Source organism: Clinocottus analis, unplaced genomic scaffold, assembly GCF_023055335.1.
Source record: "Clinocottus analis isolate CAN_PGR_092001 unplaced genomic scaffold, fCliAna1.0.p SCAF_6, whole genome shotgun sequence".
In the NCBI taxonomy this organism is placed as follows: domain Eukaryota; kingdom Metazoa; phylum Chordata; class Actinopteri; order Perciformes; family Cottidae; genus Clinocottus; species Clinocottus analis.
This window is the reverse complement of record NW_027176218.1, coordinates 14,992,527-15,015,844: the sequence shown is the minus strand read 5'-3', so window position 1 is coordinate 15,015,844 and position 23,318 is coordinate 14,992,527. Positions and strand designations below refer to the sequence as shown.

General features: G+C 42.8%; 1 protein-coding gene across 1 annotated transcript; it reads left to right on the top strand.

Moving 5' to 3' along the window:
- Positions 1 to 1,665: 1,665 nt before the first annotated feature.
- On the top strand, positions 1,666 to 21,685 carry si:ch211-236l14.4 (SITS-binding protein). Its single transcript, XM_068603042.1, has 10 exons — positions 1,666 to 2,136; positions 3,514 to 3,685; positions 12,294 to 12,501; positions 12,977 to 13,127; positions 14,965 to 15,162; positions 15,511 to 15,779; positions 15,864 to 16,000; positions 17,069 to 17,190; positions 19,038 to 19,217; positions 19,344 to 21,685. Exons 1-10 carry the CDS (start codon positions 1,666 to 1,668, stop codon positions 19,515 to 19,517), a joined length of 2,082 nt encoding a protein of 693 aa, XP_068459143.1. The 3' UTR covers positions 19,518 to 21,685.
- Positions 21,686 to 23,318: the final 1,633 nt, after the last annotated feature.

Below are 23,318 nucleotides of genomic sequence, written 5' to 3'. Positions count from 1 at the left end.
AATGTAAATCATGTCACAATGGATGTTGACAATCCAAATGCAAATGTATGCCACCTTCGACCAATCCCACCAGCCCCCGCTAGCATGGAGGCACTCATAAACAACATTCCTGCCCTCAAATGTCTTCTGCACTCCCCATGAGCCCCACAGCACATTAAACCTCACTCAATTTATAATTTTTATATACATATAAAACACGACCCTCCCTGACTCCATCGCAGATTGTGTTGCTTGACATTTAGTTTTCGTTGTATGTGATTTCCCTAAAGCAGCAGCTATGACACACAACATCTTTGATACTCAATGTGGTTTAGAACTTTGGCTGAACTAGTGTTACATATTACGGATAGTGTTACTTGCAACATGTTTGTGCAAATTTGTGTTATTTAAGGCTGTAAACAAACCATACTGTTTGCATATCCCATCCTGAAATTGTGGCAACAGTGTAATTAATACATGTTTATTCTCACAACTCTCCTTTCAGGTTTAGCCTCTTCTTTTATTATTATTTTTTAATACATTTCTTTTCTTTTTTGTAGGGTTCAATGAAATGGAAATGAAAGTAATCTAAAATGACAAACGTAATACTTACTTATGGTTATAGATAGTTGGTCATGGTGAGCAGAGAGCGGTGGGCATGGAGCTTCGGCGGGGAAGCTTCTGGATGACAGGTGGTTCATCACACTTTGTAAACTGAGCAGAACCGTCAACGCAAACTGTCTCAAAGACATTTTAACCTCGACATGCAACCAAGCCCCTTATGCAAACCAAATTTCCATAAGCAACTAAATTCTGGGACTATTAAAATCAAATGCATAAACAGCAGAAATATATTATTTACCTCTTGGCCAGTTTGATTAATATAGATACAGCCAATTAATCTATGCACACATTGTATGAAGACTTCACTGGACTTAACTATCCCGCTGCGATTTCGAAATCAGTTTCAGACATAACTCTTTGCTTGCCATTAAAAAATAGAACAGCACATGATCAAATGTGGATAGGGCATGGCAAATGACGCCCTGCCCGTCTACCAAACCACCGGATGTCAAGTCTCCACAGTCTTTACGCACGGAGAGCGCACGGAGAGTTTGCAAGCACGCATGGGGATCCCTCCCTTTCAGGCTGTCCGTGGCCTCCTCGCCCCGGCGGGCAGTTCCAAGACTCAGCCAAACCCTCCTGATCCCCCAGTTCCCTCTCTCTCTACCTTTCCTCTGAAGAAACAACCCGGCATTACGTCAGAAAGTGCAGGGCAAGCAGGACAGCGTCTTAGGAGCTATTCGTAGGCATTGCTGCCAAACCCGGCTTGGGACTGCTCACGAGCTCACTGCAGCCAATGCAATTTACAAATGCAACTCTTTTAAAAACAGCAGCAGTATGTGGTAAGTCACTTATTCATTCATACTGTCTTATTTCCTCGCTTGGATTTTTTTTTCTGCTCACAGCTTTCTTCACATGACAGGTCACTGTTGCAGGCACAATTGCGCAAAACAACAGTGTAAACGGTGGAAAGATAAAGAGTAGGCTGGTTTACACTGTAGCCTCACTGAAAACACCATGACACGATGAAGCAACAGAGATTTTTTACGCACAGAGTTTTCTGCAGCATTTTTTGTGTTTGATTTTTTTTTTTTTTTTTTTTTTGCTGATCTCAAAGACAACATGCCCCACGCTCGAAATAGGAATCCTAGCCCCATCCCAGAGGTAACATGGGACACCGGATTGAAGGAGATGAACGAGACCTGGAAAGGAGCTATTGCCTGTCTCGGGGTAGCCGTCTTCTTTGTCATGACCATCGGGATCATATATTGGCAGGTGGTGGACCAGCCCAACAAGAACTGGATCCTGAGGGGGACTTTTAGCGGACTGATCTGGGAGAGAAGAACCCACTCGCTGGTCATACAGACCCTAACGGAGGACAACACCTATGTGGAGATAGACGTCGGGAACGTGGGGAACCCCGACGTCGAGGTTCCCTTCGTGAGGAACTTGTGCTGGCTGAATAAAACGGAGTTCTGCTATACGTGGGACTCGGTGGCCGAGGTGAAAATCTCGCTGGAGGTGAATGAGGAGACGGAGACGGAGTGTTACAGTATGACTTGGACGCCGGTGCACTGTCATGTGGAACTGAAGGTAAGGTTTCTCTCAGTCGCACTAAACACAGGCAGTCTTAATCAAATGCCATTATAAGCACGATGTTATGTGCACACAAAAAAGCAGTTTTGCACTTGGAACTTTCATGCCTAAATGTGCTGTTTACTCAGTACCCATTGTCATGTGATTCTGCATGAATTGTGATATTGATGGACAAAACAGAAGAAGGCCCCCTGTTCACTTTTGAAAACACAATATCTCTTTCATATAAATCAGACGAAATGTCCCTTATTTACCACCACTGAATTGTTAGTTGAGAGACTGACTATTATAATTTAATCAAATATGTGTCTAAAAAACATAAAATATAATAATACAATCTTAAATATATTGTCTCATTTCATTAAAATTTAAAAAAAATATAACAAATAAGCCGGCAATTATGTAAATTCAATTTCATTTGGTGGGTTTTGTGTTAAAATCTTAAGAAACTGCGACATCCTATAATAGTATTTGAAACACAATACAATCATGCCGTTTGAGTGACTCATTTGAGCTGACACCAAATCAAAACTAAAACAATAGTTTGGGTCACTCCCTCATCCTTTCCCTCTCTATAAACCCAGATTGAGCTGAACATTAGTGTTAAACTTGCGTCGTCACAGTTGTTATGCTTTTTTACAAACACAGTACTTACTGTACTTTCCCTCAGCTTAACTATTGGGTTGTTTGGGGAGGTTAATCTGTCCCCACTGGAACATTCTTTGCCATAACTCCCTGTCATGTGGTGCGACTGCTCACAGAAAATCTTTCCAAACTAAAGACGCCTTTATTTTTCCCAAATCCTGCCCTGCGCCTTTCCGGTGAGCAGTTGGCACCTGTTTTGAACCTCCTTGTTAGCTGAGACCAGATTTGCTGATTGTGAAATAAATGAGCTGCCAGTTTGGACATTTGTCCCCACACGAAAAGACGCTTAGAGGAAGGACACGCTTTCTCTTAGAAAACACTGCTGCCATTCAATCCCTTCTGCGCGCGTTGCTTTCTGAGACTCTGAGAGTATCGCGTGCCAGCCATCACATAACACCCTGTGCCACTAAAGCAACTGTAACTTTCAATAATTGTCATATAAATGTATCCAAAAGTATCCAAGACATCAGGCACTAGAACAATGTTACTGTCAAATTCACCTTTTAGCCACTCATAAATACAATTTACAATAAATATGTATTCAGTACGCTTCAAACATTTGTTTAATATGAAATTTAACTTGCATCCCCTCTTTTAAATCTCAAGCATCCCACACACATCTATTGTCGGCAGTCAGCAGCAAAAGTATCTGTCTAGTTGCCATCTTAACTCTGTTTTCATGATTTTAAATCTTTCTCTTTCCATGTTTTTTTGTGCGCATCCTTTCAGGACTGCTTCTCCATGACTAACGTGTCCTGGTACGGCGGCGCCAGTGTCCGGGGTCAGACCTGGCCGATCAACGATCAGAACGCCACCACGCAGCCCTTCATCGTGAGCGATCTCACGGACAATCCCTCCGGCTTCGGCTCTGTCCTGGAACGCTACTTCCTGGGCTCCACAGGTGAGAGGTCGTTGCTGGAACGATCATTTGCATCAGCTGAGATTTACGGTTGGTGGAGGCCATCTCATTAGCAGTAAGTTCCTCTTCACACCGTGGCCTGTTACGATAAGAAAGACCTTTTAAAATATGTCAAATGACTCATTGTCAGCTGTTTTTCCACACTCGCCATTGGTGCGGGGTTAGCACAAGGGCTTTGGAAATTGGACCCTACATCAGCGGGTATACGATGTGTGGCGTGAATCCAAGGGGCGTGAGGGAAGCCCTGTGGATGTTGCAGTGTTTTCTTACCACCCCCCTCGTGCACGTGTTTGTTTGTGTTAGAGCTGAGAAAAATGGTTCGACGGCCTCCATCACCGGCATCCCCAAAAAAACACACACCACTCACTGGACAGGACGTCTATCGCGCTAATAGAATGTAACACAATACTGTCTGTGGCATCTCAGTCGATTAATTTAGAGATTAGACTACAAAGGGAAGCAAACCACCTTCAGCATCTTAAATTAACTCTTAGGGATACCGAGGTAATTGCCTTTTGTTTTCTATTAAAAGGGCAAGTTGGATGGCGCTGCTCACTCTTATAACTCATCAGGTTATTTTGGAGTTGTTTGATATTATCTTGGGGCCAAAGCTGGAGGGGGGAGTGTGTGAATGGTTAATGTGACTGATGAGGAACGTGTGGTGTGTGTGTGTGTACATGTGTGTTGGGTGGTAGCGGGTATAGCATTACTGTAACAACTTCGCTCTCAAGTTGTGTTTGTGTGGAGATTGCTTACCGAGCTTCTTCATTCTTGAAAGATTTCAGATAAATGCAGGATACACATTTTTACAATCAGACATTTCCAAATCCTATTTCACGCATGCACATTGCAACATGTACTTTTACGCCAGTGTGTTAGGGGATTCTGTGCGTGTGTGTATGGGCATGCGTGCAAAGTCAAACAGCTTCTCGATCAGAGAGTGAAAGGGTGAGACATCAGCCAATGACGTAACACAAACAATCACCTATTATGACTTTGCTGATTGTTTGCAGCAGGTCTCACACACACACACACACACACACACACACACACACACACACACACACACACACACGCACACACATTCATTAACATACTGACACATGCACACATGCACCCATACACATTTTGGGATGTTATATAACATGGTGGCTGGCTTAACAAGAGAGTCACATGACTTAAATCCCTTTTCCACCTTGTGAGAGGACAACAGTTATTACCAGGTCGCTGTAACCCTTTGTTTCTCCGTTTAGCTTCGCACAGAGAGACAAAAAAAAACACAGACGAGATGAGATCCCGATGAGAACAACTGTTTGAACGTTGCCAAGTAACCACTCTCAGACACACACTGAACATAGACCCAAACCGAGAAACTGATGCTCAGCAACGGCAGCGATGCCCATTGGATCCTTCAAGGATGTTTTTGTTTACATAATGTGTCTCATCCGAATTGTTTTTCACAAATGAAGACGTTTTGCAATTTGTACCTGGCTGCTCTGCTGTTCCTCGGATCAGTGGAAAGTATTATTGATACATCTTTTTAATGTCTTTAGACTGTTGGACGTCTTCTCTCATGCCTGCAAACTTACTGCTGCACACTGCAGACAAATAGTTGTTGTACTGTTTGTTTCATTTGTATTTTGTAGAACAATAATACAGTTTCAGTTGTCTGTTAATTACCGGCATTCACAACAGTTTGCATCCTGTGTGATGATTGATCCCCTGATGTCAGCTGGGTACCTTGAATTCATCATTTATTAACTCCTGTATAAGCAGCTCCAGGCTCTTAACCACACTCATCTGCACTTTTGTGCACATCGGGCTGGTTGGAACACCCTTACCTCCTTATACATCTGTAAACATCACAACATTAGACTGCAACAGCTGCACTTTCCTTCTTTTTTCAAACAGCTCTGACAAAAGTGGCTTATCTAATTTAAAATTGTAATAGGCAGCGAACAGCACGATGCAGTTTTTGTTCATGTCTGTTATTGTTGCGGGAGAGGAAACAATTACAGCAGCTTTGGTGGAGAAAAACAATATAGTAAATGGCCTCATTATGGGAAACTGTAAGGGTTACAGGTACTGTAACTCACAAGCACAACTCAGAGGCAGATGGACAAGCAAAAGTATTTTACTGGCGTTTCAGGCGGGGTCAAAACCTGGAGGTCAGTCAGAACAGGCAAACAAAGAAGGAGCAGGCAAAATCCAGGGTCGACAGGACAGGCGAAACAGGTACACTGGAGAGTTTGACACACACACTCTAGACAACCTGGCAGAGGACAAGTGGGGACCTAAGCAGTGAGGGACTAACGAGGGAATGGGCTGCAGGTGAGACGGAGGTGAGGACCAGGTGTAGGCAATGAGGGATGATTAGGTGTGACAGGCAGGATCTGAAAAGACATGAGCGTTAATTAAACAGGCAGACAAGGTGAAAACAACTACATGAAGGGGAATTTGTGACAGAAACTGTGGGTTCAGAAGGCTTAACCCAGTTATTGATTTGTTCCTAGTTTTGCAGTGAAGCATTATTAATATTCCAAATCTGATTATTATTATACTTTTATAACCATATTTTGTGTTTAATGTTGTGTCTTCAAGTAAAATTGTACAGAAAACATGGAGACTGGGCTTTCAATGTGTCCGCTAAAGTGTTTACTATACTTGTATGCGAGACACTTCTCAGTCAATACTATTTCCGCTGCTTTTCAAAACATTTGAGAAGCTGGATCGACCATGTTTGATACTAACCAACCCAATATCTATTCATGATTATAATTCCATTCATGATTATAATTCCACCCCATTTCTAAATTAGCTGCAGGTGCACTGCTTCAGTTTCAGTCGGATGAAAGAATAACTGTGGTATGTTTGTTTTGCTCAAAACAGATTGATGAAAGGCAGCAATCCAGCGGTAATAAAAAAGTAAAGTGTCACCACATGTCTTAATCATTTTATTTAATCAACAGACTGACAAATCTGTGTTTCGGCATAAAGCCTTAACGACGCTGTTTTTTTTCTCTCCTTAATCTGCACTGTGGAAGAAAAAAAATGCAGTTTTAATGTAATATTAACAGCTGTGTAACCCCACTGACTGCTGTGTGTGCGTGTGTGCGCGTGTGTGTGTGTGTGTGTGTGTGTGTGTGTGACCTGTCTCCACTGACTCTAGTTAGGCATAGGAGTACATTAAGAATGTGGTAGGCAACATGGAGCTGTGACTGACGACTGCCTGGGCTAAAGGGACTCCGGGGGACGGTTAAAGAGCAGGACAAATGTGCTGAAACTTGGAGCCTCGGAGCGACCGAGTGGATGCGTACTGAACTGTAACAGTCGATATGAAACAGAATTAAGAAAAGGGAGCGAAATGTAGCAAATTAAAGAAGAGGTAAAGTAAAGGGGAGCGTCAAGGGGAGACGATACATGCAGCTGTGCGGAAGAGTGATATTTGAGAGTGTTGCCAACTGGAGGACCTTGTCATAGGCCCACCTGTCTTTATCCATACAAAAACAACTGGGCTACTTAGACCAGATTAGATATCACTGAAGCTACATCCTGCATTCAAAATATAAGAGGGACTAAGTTGTCCCAAAGCTTTGGGGGCTTATTCCGACGTTAACTCAACTGGAGGTCTTACGGACACAATGAACACAGTAAGCACATGTAAGCAGAAACAGTGTAGATATACGGGAGGGCACAAATCACATGACAGTAACCAGGCGCTGCCTGTTGACTTGATCCAATACTGGAGGGACAATATACCATTACAGTAGCTGACAGGGACTCTGTGTCCATGTTCTAATATAATGTAACCGTAATTAACAGTTCATTTTGTGAAATATTTCAGTTACCTCCATTTTTGCTCCATTTAGGGTCAGTATTTAAAATAAAAAAGATATTTAAATAATTTAATTCACAAATACAAACTTTTACATAAGGATACACGTTTTCTCAATAATTCAATTCCGATATTTTCTTTTCATTAAATCACAACGAGTCTATTTGAAACCCTTCAATTTAAATTCACTAAGTCCAAATGAAAAAATAAAAGGGGATACTTTTGTAGCTTATTATTGAACTATTCTGTTCTTTTTTTCTGTTCTTTTTACCTTCAAATATTTTGAAGGTGGAAAATATAAGAGTGGAAAAATCCCTATTCATAATCAGAGGGTTTCATTCGCATGCAGATACAGACACTGTATATTTACATCGGACAAATACCTTGGCTCTCATCAGAGTTTCCTCCATCCATTATTACAAATACGGACTTGGAGAGATACTATTTGTTTTCACAGCAGGCTGCTCTAACTTTGACATCACCTAGCTCTAATAAAAGTAATTTATCTACTGGCTCATTTCCATGCTCGCCTCCATGAAGTGAGCATCAGAGATTACAATAAAATACAATGTCTGACAGCATCTCCATCAGATATTAGACCTGTTAGACCACCTCCTACACATACGTGCACAAGTCCATATGCGGATGTGGATACTCTCTTCCTCTTTCTTTCTCTCTCCATCGATCATTTTAGAGCAGACTTTCTCTCTTTTTACTCTCCTCCCCCTCAGCATCTCCCACCCCTTTTTATCTCGGACTCAGTCTTTCCGTACAGGATCCAGATCAACGATACTTTACTGCTCCTTCTCGTTTGTTGTTCTGTCTCTCAGAAGCGACCAGCCAACCACAACACACAGATGGGGATAAAAGTTATGTAACCCTCATGCAGTTTTCTTTTTTTTTTCAGATAATGATACTTAATCAGCTTTATTTGACAGAACGTTATAATGATGAGGATGCGAGCAACAAGTGAAAACGCATTTCCCTCATGGTGCGCACTGGTGAGCAAGAAAAAACTTATTTTAAGTAAGTCTAAAAGTCATAGACTCTTTTCCTCGAGGAAATGCACAAGCTGAGACCTGGTGAACTAAATACCAACACTTGCTCCTATAATTGAGGCGACTTACTTAAGCAAGGTTTAGTACTAAATAATAACGAAAAACACAGGTGAATTGAACACTTGTTGTCTTTCTAAAGTGGTTTATTTCTAATGGTTGAGTATTTCCTTTGCATTTTCTTTGTCTTCATGTCAACCCAAGATCTTATAAATAAATATATAAACAAATGCTCAAACAAATCCAGCTTGCATGTAGAAGCAAAACAAGCTGCCCAAGTGTTACTCAATCGGTCACCAGAAGGCCCCTGGGCAGCTGCCCCGAAACCTTGACTCTTCCAGGACAAGCAAGAGGTGAAACACTTTAACAATGACTCACTTAGCCAATTCAAGCTTTGTTAAAAGCAAGCTGTCATCTCCTGTATGAAAGACCGACTGCATATATGAAAATTATCCCGCAAGATTTTCCACAGTCAATCTCCCAAAAACTAATACTTTTCATCAAGGACCAGCAGCAAGAGACAGTAGAGAGTCCTTTTTAAATGCAGCGTCTGTCCACTGATGTAATTACAGTTTCCATCAGCTCGTTCACACAAACGCGTGATCAGTCTGTGGTTGCTCTGCTTCCTTTATTAAATACCTTTTACAAATTATCTTGCATTTCTCTCAATAAAATAAAACAAAATCTAGTCATGAAGTTGTCTGAAAACACTAGAATCTCATTGCTCTTACAGTATGCCTAATTCACCAACTGAGACTGAAGTAAATTAAAAAGGAAGAGGTTGATATTACTGTGTCGAAGTACTCAAACGTGAGATCATCTTGTCGGATCTAATTTTAGGTTTCTTCTCGTGATATTTGTGCAGGACACAGCGTCTCACACTTGAAACAATAAAACTGATTGATGATAGGAACTGAAACAGAGAAAGTCTCTTTAGTGTTTCATTATTTTTTCAATAAGTGGAATTGGAAATTTACTGCCATGGCAAGATCCCACTTTTGTGGCCTTCAATTTCTTGAGGTTGGGCACAGAAACTAAGTTTCCATTGTTAAGGAAACGCATGCCTGAACACACACATACGTACACACTTGCACGCACACGCGTAGTTAGCGTTTAAGTGCACCTTTCATAACCCCAGTCAGCTCTGTAAATGTGCACAGGTGTCATAAATAACAGTATGAATATGACAGGTAAAAGAATGGGGCCCATCTGGAGAACAGCAGCAGGGGGTTAGGAGGAGGGCCAGCCACTCTCTGAGGGCGTAGACGCCACATTAAAACCTGTCTGACCCAAATGAAGGTGCATAGGGTCACGTCCGCTGCCATCTCTAAACCTTCAGCTCAGGCTGAGCCAGAGGAAGTGCCGAACCTTTATGGTCCTATAAGTCCTGCTCTGTTTTTCTTGGAAGTCTACAGTTCCCCATTAAAGGCTGTGAGTGTGTGAGAATGCACGTACATGTGTGAAGACTGAAGAGGCGACTCAAGGCTGCTTGATTTGTGTGTTCGTTCAACAGCTGTAAAGAAAAAGATTGAGGCGTGTGTGTGTCAAATCATTCAAATCTGCACAACTTTCATTCATCTTCACCTTTGCATATCTGCTGCTTTGAAGGTGAGGGGACACGGTCGGTCAGGCGTATCATTTTGCTTTTGAGAGTGAGTGGAAAATATTTCGGGGGAAGCTTGGAGTGTTTAAGGAACTGTTCTAAAAATAGGGTCCTTCCCCTTGCTTCCCCTTTAACTCCTCTGCACCCCATCTTGGCTGTAACTCAAGGCTTCAAACCTGCTTCACTTTCTTTAAATAACACTTATTGATTCCTGCTCCTGTATGGTACAAGCGGCTTCAGATACTGTTCGATCGAAGATGTTTGTCCTTCGTACAGATTGCTGAACTTGAATAAGAAGTTCCATTTCAGTCAGAAGTTCCTCCCAGACTGAAAATGCATACGGGGACACGCTTTGAGTAGAGCTGTATAAACACATGGGACAGGATTTAGTATATTTACCATTCTAATCTGCATGTTTAGTCAAAGATGGAACGAAAGGTCCAGCTGTTTTGACCAAATTGTCCCATTTCCTGTATGCCCCGCATTCTCATTTTCCATTAAAAAAAAAATGTAATATGACTCAAGGAGTCATGCTTGCAAACTTAAACTTCACTTTCCACCCCGTGTGCAGTTTGGTAAAACACACTGTTTGCAGCCTGCTGTATCTGCACATCATTCTACGAGGTTGCTCGGTGTCTGGTGTACTCCGGTCGCCTCTATTTCCACTGCCTGCATTCCACTTCCATCCTTCCATAAAGCTATAACATTATTACCGTTGGCCCATTTTCTACTCCACCGTACGAGTACATTATTGACTCGCACGGTTTCACGGCACCTTTGCGTTATTCAAAATTGCAGTTTGATCCCCTGCGGTTTGAATATATTAAAGTGTTTTCAGCAAAAATCTACATTTATCTGTCATTATGAATCTATAACAAGCAGTTGGGAGGTGACCTAATACCTTGTGAGGGGCAGCTGAGGAGTTACCAGTATCTCTTTGACATTATCCGTTGCAAACACGTGATAATCACCCTGTGGTTGAAGGCTCTTCACTAGGCTTTTTGCAGCACTTTAATACTGATCTCTAAAACTATTAATCTGATTATGGACCGGTACGTGAGAGTGCCGCCTGCTCCTGGTCTACAGGAAAACAGTAAGGCCATTGAAACTAGAGAGGGTGGCTGAAGAGAGCCAAGCTCTCAGGCCCGGTTCTCAGACTGCTTGCCTGCTTTGAAAACAGGTCTTGCACACTAATCTGTTCATTGACCAGCTCCCAAATCCCAGTGTGGCAACTACGAGCAGATTGTTGAGCAGATTGTGCAGAGCGAGGTAGACGCGGGGTCAGAGTCTGGGTTCTGAGGCTCTGACCGGTACTGGCTTGGGTTCTGCTGACCCGAGATGGGACGGACCCAGAGCGGTGCAGAGAGGAGAGGAAGGTGGTTCAAGCTGGGAGGGAGAAGGTGGGAGTCACGACGGGTGAGAAGTGGTGAGGATAGGGGGGCAGGGGTAACCTGAGAGGGACGGGGCATTCCTTGCAGGGCAGCTACATCTGCAGACACAATTATCTGCTTGGCATAATTTTATGATTTCTCACGGCCTCTGGAAGGCGGCATATATGTACAGTACGAGAAAAAAAAATGCTGGTTTCCACACTGAGGGTTGAAGATGATTGAATAACAGATGTTACGCTCTGGGGTAAAACTTGAAGGGGGAAAAAGTATTTGTATTCAATGTGACTTTGGATATGTATTGCAGCCATCTCTCTTTGGTGTGCTGTGTAACCCACCTACTTAAAAAAAATGCCAGCAGTCCCGGTGTAAACTCATCTAACCGCATACTGCTATATCTCTTTCTAGATATTGTTTTTCTCACATCTGAGTGGCACAATATCAGCTGACACTGACCACACTCTACCTCCCTATACTCCATCCGTCACTCTCGCTCTGGTCTCAGTGTCACTCAAGCACTATGTCATATAAGAGGAATCTGCAATGAACCGTCTCATGCTTACACTGCTTTTGATTGCTTTGCATCAAGGCCCACTTGATATCTGTTGAAAGTAAGACATTATATCATCTAATCCTCCGGGACAACAATTTATGACATTCTGAGAAGCTAACATGCTGTGCCCTCTCCTGTCTGTTTCTCACCACACAGGCGTTGCCGTGTTAGTGTCTCCTGATGTTCCCCTGCAGCTGGGGCTGGACAGCAGACAGCAGTTCTGCCTGCAGTCGCTGCCCAGTATGGAGCGTCTCCCTCTGCAGTACACTGTGTGTGTGGCCCACAATGTGAAAGCTGCTCACCGGGAAGCAGTGCAACAACTCTCCCACCACAGCAGGGAGCTGCCCAACATGAACACGTTGTGGTTAGTTCAGTTTAGATGTAGATTAGCAGGGATTTCCTTGTTCGAAGGGGGATGTCTGTTATGTTCTAATAGCAATAAATCAAACAGTTGCTGCATCTGTGGGTCCAATGAATGCTGACTGAAATTCTGTGTGTTTTTAGGTAGTCATTACATTACATGTCCTTTAGCTGACGCTTTTATCCAAAGCGACTTACAATAAGTGCATTCAAGCGTGAATAAGAACTCAGATCAAGAATCAAGAGAGTACAATGTCTTTAATGAAGTCAAACTACAAAGGGCTTTCAGTAAGAACCATCTAAGTGCTGGCAAAGTGCTGCTGCAACTGTCTTTATTCAAGGTGTAGTCGAAAAAGATGAGTTTTTAGCTCGCAAGATGGAGACACTTTCTGCCGTCCTGATGTCAATGCCATGAATTATAATCCAGCCAGGTTCCTGAGCGCAGTGGGTTTTGTGTAATCCCTCTGTGTGTGCTACAGGCTGCCGTTCTGGAAGCTGCTCGCCAGCGTTGATTCAGGGCCGAAGGTGGAGAGGGAGCTGAGGACCTTCTCTAATCGTCTGAGGAGACACCAGCTAGGGGAGGGAGTCATCAGCCTCAATGAACATTCCACCACCCTCCTCTCCGACATGGTACGTGCTCATCACTGAGCCTCACTGTGCCGTCTGTATACCTCCAGCCCCAAAGCCTTTAGCAGACGGAGGACTCTTTCAAAGCTCTGAAGGCACAAAAAAAAGTTAAACCTCGAAGAGGCGGAGCCAAAGAATCAGCGTTTTGGTTAATGTGAGCCGATTGAAGACGGCAGTCATTTAAATACAAGTATTTAGAGAGGGAGGTATCCTTTTAGGGGGCCTTACTTATTATGTTTTGAGACCAAATAGTTTCTTGTGCAATCAGATGAGGGTTTATCTGCTCAGGGTTTATCGGTCCGCGGCTCAAAACTCCTCAGGGATAGAGATGAAAGAGCTTTTTTTAAGTGGGTGTCCAGAGCGCTGGACACAGGCAGGGAGCGAACGAGGGAGGACAGCTTCACAGAAATGTCCCAATGTAGAAAAAAATATTGTTCATGTTGAAAAGTGTGTTTCCCTGTGTGTCGCTCACACTATCTGCAGGCCCCTTTTTGAATTATGCTTTAAATCTATATGTTTCAGTATATTCTAAACTTCATGATTTGGCCCATGTGGAGGTGGTGTTTATCATTCGTTCATATTCATCCGGTTACAGGAAACATCTTTGAAGGTTGTAGGAACTGCCTGGAAACCAGACCACCAGGACCACTGTCGAGTGGATCCAAACCAATAGCCGGGGATATTCCATTACGAACAAAATATAGCCGAGAGAGGACAAACAGACTCTCCTGACTGATCTCAAGTTGCTCTTAGCGCGTTAACTGCGGGATGGCAAAGAATTGGGTGTGTTGAGATGAGAAGGGACGTCTGCCAAGACTAACTTGAGTAGGTGATCCTGACACTGGCTTGATGCTGCAGCAACAGACGAGGAGGTGGAGGACTTTCACACAATCTTATCCATCAGGGAGGCTGAGTTTATTATGCGTACAGTACGTTCCCATTCCCAGTTCAGAAGGTGTGAAAGGGTTAAAAAGAGGGTGTGGAAACGGGAAGAATAACAGTTGATGGATGTCATTTGGTGAACAAGAGTTTTCCTCACCCACAATCTCACGTTTTCTGGTACATCAAAGATAGTATACCAGTTTTGTTGTCACCCAAAAGTCACAAAGAACTCATTATGATTAATAGTGCTGCATGGAAACTTGGAACGTGTCGACAAACTTCTCTTCACTTCTCCTTTTCACTCCAGTTTTACACTGCTTTGTTTTCCCAGTTTCCTTTTTAGTTTGGAATTGCAGGCAATGGAACATTTTGATTATTAATAAGTTTGCCAGGTTTCTAAAAATTACCAAGACACTAAATAATGCATCTTTTTGTAGCTCATGTTTTGGTCTTCTTTGGGTTCATTTTCCTGTTTGACAACTGTGTAGAAATCTAATTAGGAAAAGAAGCAAGGCAAATATTAAAGATCAGAAACAAAAAACCTCCAAGAAGTTACATAATAAGTGCTTATCCACCCTTTCTTCCCACAGCTGGTTAACCTCCTGGGTCAATCTTTGTGTTCTTAAAAGATTTTATTCCATAGTTACGTAACCTGAAATCTCTGTTTGACTTTACCATGGACATTGTGAAGGATTAAAATATACGTTAAAATGCTCTGACAGCTCATGCATTGTGTCCGCATGGGGAGCTCAATGGGTCAACTTTAAAGCGACTTTTCAAAGTATAAAGATATTTCTCATTCCAGATCATGAACATTTGAATTATTCAATTAGTGCATCATAATGTATTCAGATGCAATATAAGCAATTCTTGATAAAATGACTGTTACGTGATGCTGTTTTGACATTTCCGGCTTGTTAAAGCAGATAGCACGGTGTCTCTCTCTGTCTCTCTGCAGGACCATGACTACCTCAACAGCAGGAAAAGGGGGATGTCCAAGAGACTGACCAGGGACCTCCCACTTGTCAAGCTTCTCAACATTTCCATCACCCTGTCCCCTTTCCTGGGCGTGGACACCACGCAGTTCCACAGCTCCCTCATGGACGGCACTGAGGCCTTCTGGCTCAGTCTCCCCTCAGCCCCCCAGGGACAGCTGGTGAGACCTGAGCGCAGCTCAGTTAGCACTGTTCAAAGTCCTCTGCATGGCAACTTTTACCCAAGGTTTTTTTTTTTGTGGTGAAGAGTTGCCTTCCAACTCAGTAAAGTCCGCTTTCTCTGCATTCTGATTGGTCCATCCAAGAAATCTCTTTTCCAAAGCAGACACCCTCCATCTGCCTTGCAGCCGGTCTCCATTCACTCGTTGCAGTTTGATCAAAAGCAGAGCAACATGGCTTAACCCCAAAAAAAATCTATCATTGCAACAGCAGAGGCACTCCGGTTACTAATCAATGACCCAAATCGAAAATCATAATTGTGTAACATGAACTCTACTTCTGTCCTTGAGATCCCTGTGATGAGTCAGTGGCGAGGGAAGTTCTGCGTGAAGCTGAACATCACCAACCCAGGAGCGGTGAGCTGGTTCCTGGACAGGGTGGGAGCTCTGCAGGCCCATTTGGGGATGGAGTATGTCATGCTGGAGGGGGGCGAAGGCAATCTGTTTGAGGGGCAAGTCCTGCGGCCGCCGCAGACTCTCGGGGGAGACGAGTACATCAGCCTGCTGGCCGACCTGGCCACAAGGATAGGAGACTCCACCATCGTGACCGCAGGGACACGGTAACGCCCTCAAGTATTTGAACTTGTTATTTACCTTTTTTTTTTAAATTGCCTCTTATAATGATGGTGCTGTTTGTGTCTCAGGTCGAACCACAAGCCTCTGTTTGTAAGGATGACCCCCATGCAGTCCGACTGGAGCCCACTGGGCCTGAAGGGCATCATTCCCTCCCTGCTGCACCACACTCTGCTGGGATACAACTTCCTCATTCCTGATGCAGTAGGTAATACTACAGCCTATGGGTCACTTTTATCATCTCTAATAGTACATTACAGTACTTCATGTTTCATGAAAACAAAAAAGAGAATACTTCTTCACTATTTCACACAAAAAAAAGCAATTGCCACAAAAAATAAGGTTTATTCCCACAACATTCAAAAATGCCTGCAGGGAGATCTGTCAGGAAACTGTTTATTTTAAAGAAGAGAAAGTGCTCCAGACGTATATGACGACCTGAGACAACTGTCATGAAACATGGTTGAATGTTGACTGTATGCTCATCTGCCCGCAACTGTTGTGGACGGGAGAATTGTTTAAGATTATTGTGACTTCCTCACTCACTCGCTATTTTCCTTTACCAATGTATCAACTAATTCATTTATGTTGTTTTTTTATTATTGTGTCATGTATAAGGCCAGATCACGTGGACTTTAAAATCATCCTAATTACCAGATCCAAACTGCAACATACACATTTTAAAACAATACCACAAAGACTTTATTGGACTAGGTCTGTTCCAAGGTCTGCTGGTGTTGACTGTGAGCAGATAAAATCATATAGTAAGATATGTAAAGACTCTAATCTGAAGTCTTCACCCAGATTTTTTAATGATCATTTAAATTTTCCCCCTTTGTCTGAAACGCTCTGTTTTAGCACTGACTCTTTAGGCCCCCATCCCTCCCTAAAAGCCAAGTCTGGTCTGATTAGGACACGCAGTCATACTCAGATACCGCTCATTCTGTGTGTTATCTAGTGGAACAACTCAGTCGTAAGGCGTATGCTCTTTCCCCAGTGCAAAGACTAAAAGATTGGTTCAAGTTGGTGGAAACAATCTCTACATGTGGTTTGTCCAGTCTTTGCAGGTTTCAGTTAGTCTTTTCTCAAGCTTCTCTTTGTGCCGCACAAAAGAAAATGTGGTCTTTCCACTTCTCGCAAATCACCCACTCCATGTTTTCCTCTCGGATATTTTGAAACTGCCAATTCCAAAAGCCATAAAAGGAATGACGGATCAATTGTTCAAACTAATGTATCCTTATTGTCTCTGCCTCTGCCCATCTCTCTCTCCCCTCAGGTGGCTCTCTGTCTGGAGACCTTGTCACAGATGAGGAGTTGTTCATTCGTTGGCTGGAGATCACGGCTTTTCTCCCTGTTATCAGCTTCCACACGCCACCCTGGGTCTGCGGAGAGGACCGGGTACTTAACTAGAATTCTATTTTGAAAAAGGACAACCAAAAAACACATTACGCAGCAGCTCGAGCCACTCGTGTAGCCACTTCAACCCAACAACTCTTTCCTCTTGAAAACACTTTGGCTCACCTTGCCGTCCCAGACGGAGGCGCTATCATTACACCAGCCTCATCCACATTAGATATGATTACAATAGCAACAACGAAGTAGGTGCACATTCTTTACAAGACTGGATAACAAGATTTTCACGGGTGAAGATTTGCAGTGGAGCAATCAAGTGAAGTGATGTGTGAATGCTGGATTATCCCTCCTTCTTGCAGAGTGGTTAAGATTGCTTATAGGAAGAGGCGACAGAGGGAAAGTTTATTGACCAAGCAGCCTCTCCTCAGTTTTGAGGGTCAGTGCAGAGAAGTTCCCACCGGTGTGCATGAGACCTGCTCTATCAAAACTAAGACCTGGCAGCAGGAGAAGCAGGACTAAAGCCTGTCCCTCTCCGCTGGAAACCAGGAATGCGCTGTTCACTGTGCACGGCAAGAAAACACAGCCTACCATCCCAGAGAGTCCGGTGACAGATACGGGGAACTTTCTATGGCTCAGGTTCCTTGACATCAAGAGGATCCGGGTTATCTCCCCCCTCTCCTCCTCCCCTGGCGCTCAATTCTTTCCTCAATAGGAGCGACTGCCTGGCTCCCTCCCGACTTCACCTGTGGTTAAGAGTCCATCTGTTCTGAATAACAATCCCTCCTCGAGATTTATGGCTCTCACTCTCAAGTACCGGAATGATAATGAATTTCAGGACAAGTCTTGGAAAAATACTTTATTGTGGCAATTAAGATTTCCATGAGTAATTGACAAGTGTGACGGAGTGGGAATGATTGACTGCTTTTTTTCCACTACGAGAAGACGGAGGCAGCAACATATATTGGTTGTGACTTGTGTTGCGTGACAAAGATAAAAATAGGCCTTTTGGACAGCAAGACATTTGACAGCAGCAATATTTTCCATTTTGGTCTCTTGCACGGCCTTCAATTTATAAACTCGGATTACGTGAGACTGAGAAGAAATTTTCGTGGAAACTAAACTGATGCAATGAAAATGATGAATACGTCTTTTTTTTTTAATGGGTGCAGTTTAAAATTGCTGCACCTTTTATTTCCAGTATGTGTGATACATCAGTCATAAACAGGTCACGGCACCAACCACATTGGAGCCAAATAGCAATGAATCCTCAAACCCACACACATGCAACTTCTCAATAAGAGAAAGATCCACTCAAACCCCGAGCTGTGACTTCAGGCTCATTCCTACAAATGTTCTCAATCCCAACTCATAAAAATCATTTTTTTTATAGATGCGGTCAAATTTTGTTTTTGTCATGAGACACTGAAGAGGATGTGACCCTTTTCAGGAATGCTGAAGTAGTTTGGACAGAGAGAGACAGGAGAAAGACTTGCAGAGTGTTAAACCACTAAGTCAACAGTGAGCTGCTCTTTAGTTCTGTCTGCATGTCTGGGTGTCTGGGAGTAGAGATGGCACAAATGGCTTCAGCAGAACGCATCTCACGTGTCAATAGTATTCTCGTCGTGAATTGTTGAGGCAGATTAATTAGTTGGGGAAAGGAATTTTTTTTGTTTCAGTTTGTTGCTCCAGATTTCTTTAACATATATTTCACTGAATAGTAATAAAACATAAGGGAGAAAAAAAGAAAAAAAATACTCAAAATAGATTTCTTTCGGAGCTCACTTTGAACATGGAAACACTCCTAATTATGAAAATACATGATTAATCCACAAAATACTTGTACCGTAATCCTCTTAACGTTTTTTTTGCATCTCTCCATTGGTGACCCATAGGTGCTCAACCTGACACGGGCCTACATAGCAAAGCACCAGAGCGATGTGGTCCCACTGATAGAGAAGTATGCAGAGGAGTGGCAGACGACGGGAAACCCCATCTACCGGCCCATGTGGTGGCTCAGTCCCACTGACCCCATGACCTTCACCATTGATGACCAGTTCCTCATCGGAGACGAGGTGACTTCATGATGTTCTCATGGGAAGGAATCAAGTTGCACCATGCTTGCCGTCCGTCCTGCTAACTAAGCGCACAATCTCCCTGAAATCTGAATTTGTTTTCACCGAGCCGGTGTGTGTTTTCAGGTCCTGGTGGCACCGGTGGTGGAGAAGGGGGCGGTGCAGAGGGACATTTATTTACCTGACGGGGGCTTCCAGTGGCAGGACAGCCAGAATGCTCAGGTGTTTGATGGGGGGACGTTCCTACAGGACTACCCTGTGCCCTTGGAGGAGGTGGCTGTTTTCTTACGGAGAAGCTGAGTCACATGACTGATCCATGAGTCACGCGACTTATCCTGTTACTGTTTTCAATCAAGTTCTGTTTTTTTTTTTTTCTCGTGCTGTTCTCAACTTGCACTTTTCCACTAAAGACCATTGATGCTGTCTCAAGGCTTGAGATGATATGTAGAAAGATTTTTTTTTTTTTTTTTTATACTTGCACTTTACAGTTCAAAATTATTATAATTTTATTTTCCTCTGTGAACCTTTTTTTCTTCTTCCTTTTTTAAACAATGATCGGTTTTACCTCTTGGCTAATTTGTTTCCGGACCTTTTTAAGTGTTCTGCTTTTTTTGTATGTAAGTTCCGGAGAAATCTCTGCGTTTACATACTGCATTTCTACAGTCTTTACATTTTGAAAATCGCTGCTGGCTCTCTTGATCAGGAGGAACAGAGCAAGCCCCTTGTTGCTTCCAACGAATCTCTCAAGAAGACCAAATGAAGACATAGAGGGACAAAGGAAAACGGCTTGTTGGCAGGAAACTAGCTCACAGAAAGCTTCGTATCGAAACCGACGCACCATGGAGCCCTATGTGTCGCTCACTCGTCAGGGAGGCTTTTACTTATCCAGCCAACGGGCTGATGAATGTACCTCAAATTATGGAGTTTCACTGCTTTACAGTCATCAGACACAACTATCCCCCCATAGCACTTATTCTTTGAAGAGTTCAACTTAATTTATCATATCTGTTGGACAACTGTGTCCTTTAGTACTGTAGGCCAGATGAACTCGAGGCCAAGCCACTGTAATTGTAACTTTGGCTATATTTAAATTTAGATTAGATGCTACCATTTTACTAACCTGCTGTAGTAAGGGCTTTTAAATAGGCTGCACTTTTTTTTGTTTTTTTTTTAAAAGTCTGTCTGTTGTGGTGGTGATATGCTCTTACAGAAGTCAGTGCCAAGTTAAGTTCTGAAGAAAGCCTCGTCCACGACGCCACAGCTCGAAATGAAACTTCTGAAAGATAGTTGCATGAGAGTTTGGTGAGAAGACTGATGCTGCTGTCACATCTGTTTGGTAAATATTAAGACAGTGCAGGGAGTCGCTTGGCTTAGCCGCACTAGACAGACCAGAAACATGAGAAAACAGCTGGTCTGGTCCAAAGCTAACGCAATCATATTCAATAAATAACTTTATTAATGATTGAAAAATTAAGAATTGTGACATCGCAAGGGGTTAAGTGACGGACTCTTTCAGTGACTTCTATAGTTTTCAGTTGTTATGCTAAGCTAACCATCTCCAGAACGCAGAATTTCTATTAACCATCCAGACACAAGAGTGGAAGCAATCTTCTCATCTGCAAATAATAATAATAAAAAGTGAACAATAATGTGAACTGCATTTCCCAAAATGACAAACTATTCCTCTAATAGGAAGAAATGGGGAAAGAGCGCTTCAGACAAAATGCATAAATAAGATGCTCTCATATGTAAGAAATCTTATTGATGCCATCTTGAGTTCATCAAAAATGAATACTTAATAATTGAATAAAAGGTCACGGAGGTGGAGTGGCCACTTTGGTTCCAACCATGAATAATGCTTTAAGCAAATTGTATTTAAATGAGATGACTGATTTTCTTTTCAGACTATATTAAGAACTAGCCCATGGAGAAATGTAACCCTCTTAGCACCATACTGCATTGCTCTATGTAGAGTTAATTAGGTAGTTGGCTTTTCTTTATTGATTTGCTCTTCACCAGACAATCTTAACTGGCCAGCAGTGATGATACAGACTCTGAAACCTTATTGAATGCTGTACCACTAAATCAATTGTGTAATTTTGATCTCACACGTTTACTGTATCAACTTGAACACTCAGGTCTACTGAAGCTTCTCAAATCACCAAATGTCTTAGTGCAACGCAGTTTGTTGTGAACACATCTATGTCTTAATCTCTCCCGGAGCTGAATGTACAATAGACAAACTGTGATTTCCCAACCAAGGAGCTTTCCTAGTTCCCCTTCAAATGCTTTTAAGTCATGCTGTGCTATGTCCACGTGTAAGTTGCAGGAAAAGCTTTGATGTGTTATTCCTTCCCTCTACAGACTGAGCGAATCATGCGCCTTAATAAGCCACTCTTAAATCTGGACAACACGCCTGTCTGGATTATTGCAGTATCCGCAATGTACATATTACGATGACTGTGCCATTACAAGTGTTTTTCTCTTCTGTAAATCAGAGAACTTAGAATGACAAAGTTGCAATAAAGTTTACATTTTCTTACTTCACTTGGAGTAGTTCAGTTTGTGCTTATTTCCTTATACAGCAGTGAACACAACGGGGAAGCAGGGAGAGCAGTTTTCAAGTGGAGCTGGAGAAGGTTTAAGCTCTTTATCTCAGAAAACATATCCTCTTTACCAGTCCGAAATATGCCTGTGTGTGTTTGACTATGCTGTGGATGGTGGGATGGACTCCAACACCCACAACGACCCTGAAAAGAAATATGCAACTATGGGAAATGAATACACGAGGATCATCTTTTTCATTTGTGGTATTTCTTGCATCCATGTCCGTGTCAGCTCGCACATGTGCACAGTGCGTGTGTGTGTGAGTGTGTGTGTGTGTGTGTGTGTGTGTAAGGCTCTTATTATTAACACCCTTCACTCTTCCATCTCTTCATGTCAGAAAGTCTATGTCTATATATCCGTGAACATGCTGACGTCTGACATCTCCACTAATTCCACTTAAACCTAATAAAAGTTATTTATAGATTTGGTGAGCATGCAGTGGGAGAGATCCTCGGGGGAATCACATTCAGCTCAACCTCTGCTAAGCTTCTCTTCCTTACCTTTCTCTCCTTGGCTGGGCTCCACCTTGGGGCCCCAGGCCCTGCTCCTTTAGGGAAGTTAGACAGGTGCAGCTGGCCAGCCTCGGTGGCAGGCCTCCACGCCAGTCACCGAGCTCGCCCTCTCCGTTTACACCCTGCCTTAATCACTTAGATTCATATGGCACTTTTTTTAAAATCTGGGCGCAGTTCTCAGCCAGATAAAATTCATAAGATTCGTGTGGCTCCATGGTTTGTGAGGTGATGAAGTTACAGTTTTAGAGTCCTGGAGGAACTTCAGAGGACAGCAGAGGTCAGAGAGCCTTATGTGACCTGTTCTATATGCTGTAATGTTACTGTATTTTTACACGCCAAAAAAATATCCCTTTAATCTGTGTGTGTTGAATTATTTCCCATATGGTTGGTATTGATCTTTTATCCTTGACAGCCTTTTGTGAGGTCCGCTTTAATGCCAAATCGTGGAACAATAACACAATTCTTTCCAGAAATCCTGCGGTCCAAGACATCCATCCTTAAGCTAACATTTAGCAGCCGGACAGAATCATTTTTTTCTTCTCCTTATTCACTGACTCAACGTGTAACATCTAACCCAATTCGTTTTGGGCATAATAAAGCCTTGTCCAGCAGTGCAGGAAAAACAAATTGTCCTGCCAAAACCAAAATCAAGAATGACACAAATAATCTTAATGCAGTAGCTGCAATGAGAACAATGCAATTCAGCTACTAGTGACAACCACCACACACAATGGGAACGTCCCTGCTCCTGCATGAATGATTAGCTTATAAAACAGGAGGGGCAACATTGGCTCCCCGCTTTTCTTTGAGAGTGTTGTGGAGCAAGTGGTACATGAATTAAACTGGTGACAAGCAGAGGCCGCAGATCTCTCCCAAAGTCTACTTTTAGAAAGTGCAAGTCAAGGTTTTAGGTTTCAGTGTCTGCTCTTTAGTGAATGGGTTTTCCAGCTTGCCAATTAGGTGAACAATCTAAAGGCTTGTT